We start from the raw sequence: 14972 nt of genomic DNA, 5'->3' as shown, positions 1-14972 counted from the left end.
TCATCTTTGACAAACTGGACAATTGTGTGCAGCCTTTATTCATATAGGTGCTAATACATGTCAAATACCCCTGGGCTCTTCACTAAAGTGGCTGTGGGGGATAAGTTGAAGACGTTACAGGATAAGGTACTGGGTATGAAGGGGCAGGAGAAACGCCTGCACAGCCTTCGAACGAGACCTGAAAGAGTGTCACATCTCCGGTGATAACCAGGTGGGAGATACGATGGTACTGAAGACGATGTGGGTAGTCGCAGAGGTGCTGGCCATTGACAGCAATCTGTGGAAACATAAAAACATCTTTTTTAGCAAGTAGTAACAAAATACAAAGTTTTACTTAAAAATGACATCAGATGTAGATGTTTTTGTTTCTCTTGGGGGAAACAGGAGCAGCAAGGCATGCAAGTCATTGGTAACACTCATGGCCTCAGTCCACATGTTGTTCATTTCATGCTGCAAAGGTGTCAGTTTGGCTTCATGGCCGTCAGTCACGGACTCATGTCCGTTCTCCATAAAACAAAGGTGCTGGTATCTAAGAGTAGATGCACACAACAGTAACTGAGCAGATCTTCTTCTGTGTACGGCACACCTTCCCTCTGAGGAGAAAGTGCCGGAATTCTGCCGCAGTGGATAGGAGATCCACTGCATCTATACGAATGACTCTAATCGGAGGGATGATATCGTGGCCATGAGAAGAAAGGACAGTAGGTGCCACCATTCGCTCTGAAAGAGACTCAAATCAGGCTCAGCATGGGGACCTTGCACCTGTCAGCAAAGTCAGAGGCCATTGACCTAACTACAAAACCTGAAAGTTCCATTCTGCGAAATAGTAATAGAGAATCTGAAGGACTGAGAGCGTGCCGGAAGAAGAAGACAAAAACAACATTAACAATTATAAATTTACACCTTTTGGTGTCTTCAAATTATATTGAAAGTGTAACTGAATGTAAATGGTCACCCTCATTAGAGGACGGACAATTTAGTAAATCTCTCTGTCTAGACTTTCATTTTCTGGACATCGAGATTATAACTGTGAAACATACTAGCATTTAAAATACAGGGTGACCCAGAGCTCTGTTAACATGTGGCGAGGTAATACTTCACAGAATATCAGCAATGGTTAGCATGATATGGGATTTTATTGACACCAAAATAAAGATCGCAAAATGAGCAGCAGATGGCGCTGGACAGCAACGCGCCAGTAATGCCGTAATATGGTATGAAAGGAGAGGGCGTCAAATGCACCTGCAATTGCAGCATGTTGACGTTACCAGAGAAGGCACTGTTAGTGAAGGTGTCAATAAAAGCACATTACTTTTGGGTCACCCTGTACAATATTGTGTTAACGTGAACATTTTTGTGATACTTCAACTCTTTGTGATTTGTAGAGAAGAGGCCTCAGTCCAGTGGATTACACTGCCCCTAAATGGAAATTACACAGTTGAACATTTTAGATGTGATTTGGGTGGTACAGTGGAACCTGCCCCAGCGGACACCTCCGTATACAGACATTTTTCCAGGGAACCAAGTTTATTTTACATAAGACTCGTGTTAATTAAACGCTATTTAAGTGGACACCTCGAATTGCGCACATGTCCATTAGTCTCGTCCGCTTGTCTTAAACAGACACTTCGCACGTTCCAGGACATGCCTTTACACAGGGCTGTCATTCTTTCTCTTGAAATCATCCTGCAGACATTCCTTTTGAATGTTTTTACAATTTCGAGTCCAAGGAAAGGAGAGAAAAAAACCACCTTTCATTAGGGTCGTCTTGCTTTCTAATTAGTGTACATTCTGAAAATTCTAGTTGCCCAGGAATGTTGCGACTAAAGATCTTCACCACTCCATTCATAACGGATAAGGTCAAGGTCAGGCAGTTCAGTTTAACTTGACATTTACATACCGATTGTTGAGGTTCACGAGTAAGAGGGACGAGCGTGTTTGCTTAGATCTCAAGAGAAGAAAAAATCAGTAGGAAAGGATTTTCAGTAAGGTAAACGCCCTGAAAACTGTGAGAAAACTCAAATAAACACAATAATTGTGAGTGAGAACGCTCCGTGTTGTACGCGCTCCGTGTTGTACGCGCTCCGTGTTGTACGCGCTCCGTGTTGTACGCCCAGCTGAATGATTACTTCCTCAAGCCGTAATTAATGTAAAGGCTGTAAAATTATACTTCTCAGGCAAATATTTAGATAAAAATTATTTCAAATTATCAAAATAATATTTATATAAACATTTAAGGTGGACGTTCTTTCTCATTACAATATTTGATTACTTTTTATAACCTTGTTTTAGCGGGCACCTGTTGTAAGGGACATCTTTCCATGGAAGTGACAATGTCCACAGAAGAGAGGTTCAACTGTATATTGGTCCAAAATATTATTTTTGTTTCCCCAAAAAATTAGTGTTTTGGACTAAGGTTCTTTCTGCATGGAGCGAATACAGCTCCGGTGTATTGGACCCCGATAACCATAGAATAAGTAAATAAATCAACATATCTGAAGTTGTTAGCCATCCTCTGCACACCCTTGTCGAACTCCTTCGTAAATAGGAAATTCTTCTGATGTTTGCACTTTTTCTCTTTCATGCAGTACAGGTTAGCAATAATTCTTACATATTTGTCACCTATGCCAGATACTCAAAGAACTTCTGGACCTTTCCAAAAGCAAAGTCCACAAAACAAGCAACCACAGAAACCAAGATGTTGACTAGTGTGCCGAGTGAGTAAACATAAGTTGTAGAACATAAACTGACGAGCTTCAGTTTTACACTCCCGCCATGGCTCTGAAAGAAGCAAGTAGGAAAATAAGTGAATTTGAAGACAAGTAACAACAGCAATTGATGACCTGGAAAAAACAAACTTGAAGAACAGGATGAGGCAGAGCAGTATAGTGGCCGCAATTGCTTACTGCTACATAGTGTCCCGGAAAAACCATGTGAAGATGTCTATAAGAAGTCTCTGGACATAATCAATTTTCAGTTGAGCTGCCAACGAGTGACACTGACCGCTGTCACCGGCTGAGGCACCGAAGCCGGACATCTGCGCAAGTGGTTTCACAAAGAAATCGCCCGATTATAATCAAATTCCTGCGCTACCACATTCGAGATCGTGTGCAGCGCGCCAAGCGTTCGCTGAAGGGGAGCGGACTTCTTCCCATAGATTGTGAGGAAAACTACATTAAATCATGCCAGGGACTTCTGGGGACCAAGAGACTGTTGGACTCAGGACACAAAGACTGAAATATGCACAACTGCACAATTAAATTCCTTAGCTGTGTAGGATGAACGAGTAGACTGTTCAATTTTATTATGTGTTTCCTTCTTTTAGTATTATTATTGTTACTTTGATAATTATTATCATGTTCATTTATATTGTCATGTTGTACATTCTATAATTATTTCTTTTATTACCATCTCCATGTTTGCTATTAGTATTACATTATTTAAAATAGATTTCTTGTAATTAAAAATTATATATCTGTTAATTATTTTGAACTTTGTGGTTTGCCATGAATAAAGATAAATTACATTCTGGATTACATCTCAGCATCTTTCTACAGATAGATCAATACTAAATAGAGATGTCTCGTGTTCTTTCTTCTAATTTCCTGTATATTCATGAATTATTCTTAGGGAAAGACAGCTCATCAAGCTAATGGTTCCGTCTTCCCCCACATTTCTTCGGTACTGGTATAAATGTTGACATCAACAAATTACCTGGCGTATTGGTGACACGGGCTCACAGATGAGGCGAGATGAAATTATGTAGCATGCTTTATGGCTGGATGCCCTTCCTGATGGCTAGTGATTGTGAAAGGAATCGGCTCTGGCCTATGAAGAGGAACTGTCGTGGCATTAGTCTGGAAGTGAAAACGGAAAACCACAGAAAACCATTCTGAGGACAGCCGAAGATCGGACTTGGACCCCCTTGTTTCCTGAATGCAGAGCTGAGCTCCGCTCAATTATTGCCTGAATCACGTATAGGAGGTTGACTAAAACAACAACATGCTCTTGTGCTTCACTTTTCATGGGGTGAGCCATTGTGTCGTCAATCACTCTTATTATTTCTCTGTTTATCTCCAAACACATCTTTATACTCTGCCTTCTACACTGAACAAAGTTTTGTGATCGCACTCCGTAGGCTTTCAGCATCTTTAATGTTTTTATGTTGCTTGCTATTTCATTACACTGTTCTGTTAATCAGCTTTTCTTTTCCTCTTTCATTTTTCTCCTAATTGTGCAGTGGATCTGCTTAAGTTGTATTTTGTCATCATTCTAACATTTTCTCCTTTCTACCACAAGGTCCAGAATATCATCCAACATCCACTTGATGTATTTTCTCCCAGAGTTCGACCTTCACTTCTCTCTGTCTGTGGACAGTGACACTTCTATGCTCCTTAATTCTTGAGAATGCAGAACTTGGCTCCACTGCCATGGTGTGTTAACACATGCAGCTGAAGTTGTTTGACAAAAGTGCCATCAGCCCTGAAACAACCACCATCTAATAGAAGCTCACTGCAGGAATACTTCAAAATTAATGAATTTGACATGTATTGGAATTACAGTATATGTTTTTCTTACTCTGTGTATGTATTTTTTTAACAACATCTCTTGTATGTAAAATTAATAACTGAGTAAAAATTCTAGTCTGTTATTCGTGAGAGCACTTATCAGATTTCAAACAGATTATAATTATCTTCTTCTTCTTCTTATTTTACGGACCCTTCAGATACACATGTTCTAGCGATTCTTCTTTCTCCTTTTAGGATTTTTTTAGATTCTTTTTCTCACTTCCCTTTATCACCCGTGCTTGAACTACTATCTTGGAATTACTCGAGGACCCTCAGGTCAGATAACTCATCTCGATATGCCTATCGTAATACTAAAAAGAAAGTATAGAGGTTCCACCTTTTCAATACACAAGTTGTACCAATATTAAGTTACAACATGTTAACTTTGGGACCGGTTTCGACACATTTAAAGTGTCATCAACAGCCGATTAATAGAACAGGGTAAAAGGACTAAATCATAAACAATTATAAATACACATAACAAATATAAGACGTTGTTCACAGTCAAAAGAATGTCAAGAAGTAAATTCAGTTGAAGTTAATTTGTAATGTGACAGTCTTGTATATGAGTTATAATAAAAATTATTGCTTTTTAATAATTTTTTGTACAAACTTTTTTCTACGTGTACAAGAAATGTAATAAATTGACAAAAAGTTGAAAATAAAGTGAAATCGACTGATAAATATGAATGTATGGCAAATTTACAGCAAATAATTTTAACATTTTTATTTTATTTTCAAATTGTATCGAGGCGTTTCCATCAACGTATCTACGTGAATCTTGAGTTTTCCACACTGGCTTACATCAAATCAAAATACCAAGCACGCATAGATGTTGAAAGTGATCCGAGGTGTGGACTATCACTGTTGGAGCCAAATATTAAAAAACTTATAATAGGAATCAACTGAGGGATGTTCCACCATTCAACACTCTGTATAATACATAACCTTTAATAAATGGTGGAGCATCCCTCAATTGATTGAGTTGAACGTCAACATGGAAATGAAAGTTATAAATTATGATTAAAAAACTTATGAAAGAAAAGAATTAATTCTGTTCTTACAAAATCAAATGTAGTTTGAAATGTTAATTGCAGTGACTTGATTGCATTATAATTATTACTTAAAACTATGTATTAATCACTCATAATTAATAAAATCATATACAATTTTTTTGATATAAACTTCAACAGAAAAGTATAACTTTTGTAAATCGGTAATTCATTAGGGGGGCATGAAATAATTTACGGATGCAAAGGGTCGCATGCCCACAGAGGTTGAGAACCACTGCTCTAAGTGAACCCAAGGGCAATAGGTCTCTTTGGAATTAGAAATCTTGTTTCTCAAATTTTTCAAACTTCCTGACGGGGAATTGAATAGAGCACCCCTTGGCTGAGCAAGATAATTATACTGCTGAACTCAACTGAGTTAGTACCACAATTCATTCTGTGAAAATGTTATTGGTAACATGAAGACCTCACCTTGAATTGAGCTGGTTCACAAAGAACTGCTATCTCAAAGGCCTCGCCACGCTTAAGACTCAGGGGTCCAAATCTTTGTTCTGGGCCCCATTCACTGTTCTGCCTAGTGTTGCGGACGATCTGGTTCTCCTTAAAACGAGGATTTACGTGCAGAGCGATGTCGTTTTGAATGCCTGCAATCCTTCCACACTCCAAGTTGATGGCAAACCTGCAATCAGCAAAGAAAAAGAACATTTTGTTGATTGTGTCACTAGATACATAGGTTGATGTTTTAATAGTGGCAACATTGGTGTAAGGCTGTCGTGAAATGGAGCTAGGCAATGTCGTTTGTACGGCAGGTACCCTCCCTCTGAACAAATTATAATAATAATAATTTCGTGTGGCTATTTCTAGCCAAGTGCAGCCCTTGTAAGGCAGACCCTCCGATGAGGGTGGGCGGCATCTGCCATGTGTAGGTAACTGCGTGTTATTGTTGTGGAGGATAGTGTTATGTGTGGTGTATGAGTTGCAGGGATGTTGGGGACAGCACAAACACCCAGCCCCCGGGCCATTGGAATTAAGCAATGAAGGTTAAAATCCCCGACCCGGCCGGGAATCGAACCCGGACCAGTACGCTGACCATTCAGCCAACGAGTCGGACTGAACAAATGATCATGCGCAGTGATAACAGTTGTGGACACGGAACACCGTCGCAATGTTTCCGAAACAGGATACAAACTGAATGTGCACGACAGAGCCACAAGGCACTGCAAGAGGCTTGCAACGTTCCTTTTCCTATGCTAACGTGTAAAGGAAAATGAGCACAACAAACGTTGTTGTATTGCTCGCACACCGTCGATATGTTGAAATAGTTCCTCAAGCCTGGAACTGGTGTCGTCTGTTGTCCAATTACTGCTGACGGTTCCATATCGCCACCCGTACATGTTTCTTATCTACGATCACTTGTATCAGGCTATGCTGTAACCAAAATAGGTTGCTCTCCCATGTTTTGTGAGGGTTAAGACTTAGCTGGTGACGTGATACATTTATCACATTGAAAGGTCAATTAAATATCAATGTCCACCTTGTCAACAACTTCAATACACCAAACATGTTTCAAGATCCAAAGTTCTCTTCTTCAGTGGCTTAAACCACCATTACAAATCTCAGAACTTACTATACTTTGAAATTGTAGTACATTTCACATTTGTTGACAAGGTGGGCATTCATATTTAATTGACCTTTAATGTGATATATTGGTTGTTTTGACCAAGACAGTTAAGGCTATCAATAATGTGATACATTGATGTCTCTTCCACACCGGTAAAACGACACCCCAGCAGGTTTTGAATTGAAGGTCACGGTTGCAAACACTTCTTGTGGGTCCCATTTCTACATCCTAGGTACGTGACTGTGACAGCCTTTCAGCGGCGTTCTGCCCATGCTCATAAGTTTTGTTGTCTGCTGATTGGCATGAATTTAGTTTTCTGCTTGCTTATTTTAAGGCCAAACTCCTTCCTTACGTTGTTGATGCTGTTCATAAGAAAGTGTGAGCACGTATCACGCCGGATGGTGTTCATTTCGTTCCCGTTGATGTCCGATACCTTTACCAGCTTCACCAAGAATGACTCAAAAAATATCTTCAGAGTACTCTTTGGAAGAATTGGAGAGACACTCGAACGCGGTTATTGAAGGAGTATGAAGGATGGTGACCTCACAGCCAGTAGGGTTTCGGCGATCAGACAGAGAGCTCTATCATTAGAGGTGTTCTTCACATCCTCGTGTAGATAAGTTTCATCATTATCCCTCCTCCTTCTTCTTCTTCTGCTTTTCCCACATCTGTGGGGTCGTGCTTCAGATTTGATCCTGTTTTACGGCCAAATGCCCTTCCTGACACCAAACCTATGTGGAGGGATGTAATCACAATTGCATGTTTATGTTGGGACAAACACAAACACCAAGCCAGAAGAATTATTCAGATGTGACCCGATTTGGAATTGAACCCAGGACCTTCTGAACTGAAGACCTCAGGAGTCGGAGAGCTTCCTTTATTGGCTCTGTTTGACAATTTCTGGTTCTTTTTAGAAACAAATACGGTGCTCAGAAGTGTGAACACACAATGGCCAGTGAGTGACAAGTACAACTTCCACATCTTCACACAGAGCAACTCTCTCCTCATGAAACCCGTTTCTTCTCGGCCCCCAACAAGCTTGTTTCTGTTTCCCACCTTCGTCAGGTCCTGTGAAGATCTTCAGTCCTCGTGTGGGAAGTGTAGAATGTACAGAGGAAATGGGAAGAGAAGGAGAAGAAGATCCGAACACAAGTAATGGAGCCATACCTGTCAGCATAGTGTGGAACACTTCCGTGTACTCGAAGCAGTTTTCCTGGTAGGAAGCCTCCATCTATAAATGCAGCATAAGGCACTGCCTGCAACAACAAGGGAGAGCTAACATCAGATGAATAAGATCAAATTTCTTTATTAATATGATAACAGCAGTCAAGAGATGATCTTTTTCTGGAAACACACAAACTGTGATATGTTTTTGGCAAGGAAAGCAGGTGTGGCTTTGCCTGGTGTGTGTAAATGGGAAATCAGAACTACCACCATTCCAGCAACAAGCCAGATGGCTCTGATATTAGAGTGTGACGTTGTTAGCAAGGCGCCGGGCTGAGTGGCTCAGACGGTTGAGGCGCTGGCATTCTGACCCCAACTTGGCAGGTTCGATCCTGGCTCAGTCCGGTGGTATTTGAAGGTACTCAAATGCGTCAGCCTCGTGTCTGTAGATTTACAGGCACGTAAAAGAACTCCTGCGGGACTAAATTCCGGCAGCTCGGCGTCTCCGAAAACTGTAAAAGAGTAGTTAGTGGGACGTAAAGCAAATAACATCATTATTATTAGTTAGCAAGGCTGAAGAACTCTACGACAAGATAACAGGGTGCCAGGTGGTAGAGGATCCTCTATTAACGCCAATCAAACAAAAACCACACCCCATGGCACAACAGCTCTGAAGAGCCATGGCCTACCAAGCGATTGCTGCTCAGCCCAAAGGCCTGCACATTACGAGGCGTCCTGTGGTCAGCACGACGCATCCTCATGGCCCTTATTCTTGGTTCTCTAGACCGGAGCCGCCATCTCACCATCATATAACTCCTCAACTGTAATCATGTAGGCTGAGTGTACCTTGAACCAGTCCTCAGATGGAGGTAAAAATCACTGACCTGGCCGGGAATCAAACGCACAGCCTCCAGGTAAGAGCCAGGCATGCTACCCCTACACCACATGGCCGGCATTGACGCTAACCAGAGGGAAAAAGTGGAAGGGATCCGACACTTCAAAACATCAGGCAAAGAAAGACAACGGCCACGAAGGGCGTGAAAATGAAAGCCTCCTTAGGCCTCGAGTTCTCTAATACCCTCGTGGTTGACAAACAAGAGTTGATCAAGGAATGTCAGACGAGACAGATGAAAGTGAGGAGCCTGGCACAAGTAAGTGGAAGCAATGCCAGAACTCTGCTAGGGGCTCCTTTTAGTTGCCTCTTACGACAGACAGGGGATACCATGGCTGTATTCTACTGCCCCCATCCGTCTGTCAGTTGAGTTCCTCAACAGAGTTCATCTGGTTTTATCAGCACCATGTCTAGAATATTCTTCCCCTTAAACGGTTTCATCATTTTCTGATTCACTATACAACACTTATCGTTGCATAATAATAATGTGAGGTGAATGCCATAAGAATGACCAACATATTGGAAGCTGTAGTTTCATGCATACAAGCAACAACAACTAAATATGCATCAACCTATAAAGAGCTCTCAAATACCAGCGGGCATCTATTAAACGTAACATGTACTTACAGGATTATGAACAGTCGTTGGATACATTGTACTCTGTTGTTGGTTTATTGGCGGCCTCCACGTCCTGAAAGTAAACAAGAAAATATAAGCAGGTTGCAAATTTTCAGTATGGAAAGAATCGCTTGAGAATATTATTCTTGGAATTACCGTATTTTTTGTGAAGCGGGAACCTAAACCGCTTGTCTCTTGACTCAAGACTCTGTTGATAAAGCTATTAATTACAACGAAACGGAATAACAACGAACATGAGGAAGGAAATGCGTAGCGCGCTGTGAAATTTACCTACGTTGATAATTAAGCGAAGGACAACACGAGGGACGAATGGTGGTGGAGGGCACTTCAGTGACGGTTCGTGGTCAAAACTAACGTGATACGATCCAGCTGATCTTTGTTTTTATGTCGAAGAAGGGGAATGCAGGTACCGGTATCTGCCAAAGAGAAATGGAACTCTCCCTATCTTAATAGTCGCAAACTTTGGAGTTCGGTCGACTAAGATAAAAGAGGCGGACATGCGAGGGCAAGATGCGTACAAATTTCTATCGGGCGAATCACCCGCCGCTGTCAGCCGAGAGGACCACACGGCGCTGGAGAATCTGCAGTCTTTGGGCTGAAGAGCGGTCGCTTGGGGAACAGTTACCCTCACCCCCGTCAGAAACAAACCGGGAGTAAAACCTGGTTCCTACAGGCAACATTTTCCGTCTTAAATGATTTTGTATCATTCAGGATTAGTCCTTAGAACTTATTTACTGGCGAGTTGGCCGTGCGGTTAGGGGCGCGCAGCTGTGAGCTTGCATCCGGGAGATAGTGGGTTCGAAACCCATTGTCCGCAGCCCTCAAGATGGTTTTCCGTGGTTTCCCATTTTCACACCAGACAAATGCTGGAGCTGTACATTAATTAAGACCACGGCTGATTCCTTCCCTCTCCTAAGCCCTTTCCTATCCTTTAGTCGCTATAAGAACTATCTGTGTCGGTGCGACGTAAAACGAATTCTAAAAAAAAAAAAAAAAAACGAGCTTATTTAAAAGGAAATTAAAGGCTGGAAGAGACGATTAAATTCAATATTAACTTATTAATTACTGGTGTAAATGATCTGTGTTAAATATTGCCTACACCAGTTATTTACTGTACCCATAACTGTGAAATAAAATGAAGTTTACTGTCGTCCGATTAGACGTTCACCTTCACACGTGGCTCTGCGATTGTATCAGAAGCTTCGCAATTTGACTGCGATGCTTGGACAATATTTTGTCCATGGATATTAAGTCATCAGCCCAGAAGCTGGTCGGATCCTGAAATAGTACAACCGATGGTGGTGCCAAAATGAGGTGTACTAGGCAATATGAGGAATAGCTACGCGGAACGGGCGGTGATTGAGACATTTTTTCCACCAACAATCCTTTTTTTCGAATGAATCATCATTCACAAAATTCATACGGCATCCAACATAAGCGGGCCTTTTCAGGGACAGATATAAATCCATTTTTCGGAAATGAATAGGTATGTGACCATACTACGTCCAGAGTAATAGACATGATGTACGGTACTGCCTGGGATCTGCACGGTTTGGTTCTTCTACAGAGGTGCTTGGCCTTAGCTTGTACGAGACCTGAACTGGAGCTAACTCATACACGTCTATAAACATGCGATGGTGTTTGTAGGCTCGAAAACTACCGGATGTGTTTGAGTCATCAGTCCATAGACTGGTTTGATGCAGCTCTCCATATCCTGTGCTAACCTTTTCATTTCTACGTAACTATTGCATCCTACATCTGCTCTAATCTGCTTGTCATATTCATACCTTGGTCTACCCCTACCGTTCTTACCACCTACACTTCCTTCAAAAACCAACTGAACAAGTCCTGGGTGTCTTAAGATGTGTCCTATCATTGTATCTCTTCTTCTCGTCAAATTTAGCCAAATTGATCTCCTCTCACCAATTCGATTCAGTATCTCTTCATTCGTGATTCGATCTATCCATCTCACCTTCAGCATTATTCTGTAACACCACATTTCAAAAGCTTCTATTCTCTTTCTTTCTGAGCTAGTTATCGTCCATGTTTCACTTCCATACAATGCCACGCTCCACACGAAAGTCTTCAAAAACATCTTTCTAATTCCGATATCAATGTTTGAAGTGAGCAAATTTCTTTTCTTAAGAAAGCTCTTCCTGGCTTGTGCTGGTCTGCATTTTATGTCCTCCTTACTTCTGCCATCGTTGGTTATTTTACTACCCAAGTAACAATATTCATCTACTTCCTTTAAGACTTCATTTCCCAATCTAATATTTCCTACATCACCTGCCTTCGTTCGACTGCACTCCATTACTTTTGTTTTGGACTTATTTATTTTCATCTTGTACTCCTTACCCAAGACTTCATCCATACCATTCAGCAACTTCTCGAGATCTTCTGCAGTCTCGGATAAAATAATAACAATATCATCAGCAAATCTCAAGGTTTTGATTTCCTCGCCTTGGACTGTGATTCCCTTTCCAAATTCCTCTTTGATTTCCTTTACTGCCTGTTCTATGTAAACATTGAAAAGGAGAGGGGACAAACAGCAGCCTTGCCTCACTCCTTTCTGGATTGCTGCTTCTTTTTCAAAGCCCTCGATTCTTATCACTGCAGACTGATTTTTATACAGATTGTAGATAATTCTTCGGTCTCGGTATCTGATCTCTATCATCTTCAGAATCATAAATACCTGTAGCTTGGTCCAATCAACATTATCGAATGCCTTTTCTAGATCTACAAATGCCATGTACGTGGGCTTGTCCTTCTTGATTCGATCCTCTAAGATCAGACGTAAAGTCAGGATTGCTTCACGTGTTCCTACATTTCTTCTGAAGCCAAATTGATCTTCTCCCAACTCTGCTTCAACTTGTTTTTCCATTCTTCTGTAAATAATACGGGTTAAAATTTTGCAGGCATGAGATACTAAACTGATGGTGCGGTAATTTTCACACCTGTCAGCACCGGCTTTCTTGGGAATAGGTATAACAACATTCTGCCGAATATAACTTGAAATCCCAAGACAAGCAAGGGACACTTTTCATTTGTATATATTTCAACGTTTCGAACTAGAGGGACATTTTACAGGGGTAAGTGTTGCCCTACACCAACTAAATTCACGGGTACACGGTTGGCCTTATTGAAAACTACTACATCAGATATCCTTTCTATAAGAAATGTCATATTGTCGCTCCTATGCCAGAATCAGGCTCTTCTTATCCACGCCTGATATGCAGTCCATCACAACAAGAGTTGCTAATGTGGAAAGGAAAATGCGCCCTTCTGTACTGTACAGTACCCGCTCCTACAGCATCATGTATTCAAGCTTCGTTTTCCTTTATACTTGGTCTCATGGACTGTATATCAGGCGTGACCAGTCTTAAGGAAAATACGAGCGTTGTCACATTCCTGATTTTGGCACAGGAGTGATGATATGCATTGTCTTCGTAACTTTGACGATTTTCGACAAAATTCAGCTTTCTTGTGTTTTTGGCTGTGGTCCACGGGCAAAACTGTTGAAATTAAATGATGTTGCATTCTGTAGATAGTGGGTTCGAACGCCACTGTTGGCAGCACTGAAGATGTTTTTCCGTGGTTTCGCTATTGCACACCAGGCTGTACCAGCGTCGCTTCCTTCCCACTCCTAGCCCTTTCCTATCGCACCGTCGCGACGTAAAGCAGATTGTAAAAAACATTGAGGGGTATAACCTAGTATCCGATGAGAGAGTGTTGTAACTACGAGCAATAATCTGAGGGCTGCATTATAACGAGTTGTCAGCTGAATGGCACATGTAAATCGCTGCTCCATACTGAAACATGCCTGCTGTGACTGGGCCCCGTTTTAACAAGTAGCTGTGCAGCTCACCTGTCCTGTACTAAGGCGAATGTTTGTATCATAGACCACCGCCGCACCCAACTCACATCACGGATGCAAGTGTCCCTGGCGTTACCGTCCAGGAGTACCGTCAAATCTTGTAACTAATAGTAGTAGATAACTTACCTTACCCGGTTTCCTGGCTTCGTACGTCCCTGTTGCGCCATACAGACTTCGTGAAAATCAGCTGTTTATGATATGCGTGTGGACTTTCCTGGATCTTGGGAACGATACGTGATAAGACTTATCTTCATGCAGCTGTTATCAGAATCGTCTCACCTATCATGTTTCAGAATTTTTGACTTATAGTGTGGCTAAATACTTAGCATACTGCGCGGCTATCGTCCAAGGTTGGGTCGGGGATTTTAACTTTCATTGGTTAATTCCTTTAGATCGCGACTTCTAATTCATCTTACGTAGCGTCCCCGCAGGCCACTCTGCAACCCACCCGCTTGTTGTCATTAGTAGGCTGGTTGAGTGTCATTTCGATTGTGTTTTACTCCATCTGACTTGAAACCATAGAATGTGGAACTCGCTTGTACATAACACACCAATTGAACTGAAATGCGTGCATAGAAACAGAACTGCAAAAATAATGAAAGATAAGAAACGGTTAGTCACTCATGGTCAGGCGATAAAAGCCTACTTCACCGCCGTAGAACTTTGACAACTTGCTTTACGTCGCACCGACACTGATAGGTCTTGTGGCAATGATGGGATAGGAAAGAGGTGGGAAGGATTCAGGCGAGGCCTCAATTAAGGTACAGCCGCAGCATGTGCGAGGTGTGAAAATGAGAAACCACGGAAAACCATCTTTGGGGCAGCCGACAGTGGCATTCGAACCCCTAACCGCACGTTGAACTCGCTCGGTTTACGGGCTGTAGTAAGGCCCAGTCAGAGTAAGGGGAGAAGAAGGCAACTGGGTAGAGAGTAGTGGGCTATCTGTGTCGGTGCGACGTAAAGCCACTAGAGAAAAGAAAAGAGTGTTGTTAGGAAACTGTTGCAAACTTCGGGCCCCTCAAAACCTGTGAATACAAACAGCAGGTAGAAGTATAACTCAATTGTATGAACCAGGGGATTATTCATTATTGTAAGATTATTAAAAAATAGGTTTGTACCTGTGGTTTAACGACTAACCTGCTGAACCACTTACAGAAACTACAGAACTATACTCTGTGACCGATACTGAAATCACAGTTATATT

The 14972-nt window shown here is 41.7% G+C and overlaps 1 protein-coding gene across 1 annotated transcript; it reads right to left on the bottom strand.

Moving 5' to 3' along the window:
- LOC136884528 (galectin-5) lies at positions 1-14215 on the bottom strand. Its single transcript, XM_067156766.2, has 5 exons — positions 13895-14215; positions 9883-9946; positions 8367-8455; positions 6050-6257; positions 1-277 (listed from the first exon to the last, which is right to left on the bottom strand). The coding sequence occupies exons 1-5, from the start codon at positions 13933-13935 to the stop codon at positions 83-85; spliced, it is 597 nt and encodes a 198-aa protein (XP_067012867.1). The 5' UTR covers positions 13936-14215; the 3' UTR covers positions 1-82.
- Positions 14216-14972: the final 757 nt, after the last annotated feature.

Source organism: Anabrus simplex, chromosome 12 (genome assembly GCF_040414725.1).
Source record: "Anabrus simplex isolate iqAnaSimp1 chromosome 12, ASM4041472v1, whole genome shotgun sequence".
Taxonomy (NCBI): domain Eukaryota; kingdom Metazoa; phylum Arthropoda; class Insecta; order Orthoptera; family Tettigoniidae; genus Anabrus; species Anabrus simplex.
This window is presented reverse-complemented; position numbering and strand designations above follow the sequence as displayed.

What these genes read in the sequence shown, in the direction of transcription:
- LOC136884528 (XM_067156766.2), bottom strand. Translation starts at nt 13,935, where the DNA reads ATGGCGCAACAGGGACGTACGAAGCCAGGAAACCGGGTAAG. An exon ending in AAGCCAGGAAACCGGGTAAG is followed by an intron (nt 9,947 to 13,894) that starts GTAAGTTATCTA and finishes GTTTACTTTCAG; the next exon opens with GACGTGGAGGCCGCCAATAA. An exon ending in GTGAACCAGCTCAATTCAAG is followed by an intron (nt 278 to 6,049) that starts GTGAGGTCTTCA and finishes ATGTTTCCACAG; the next exon opens with ATTGCTGTCAATGGCCAGCA.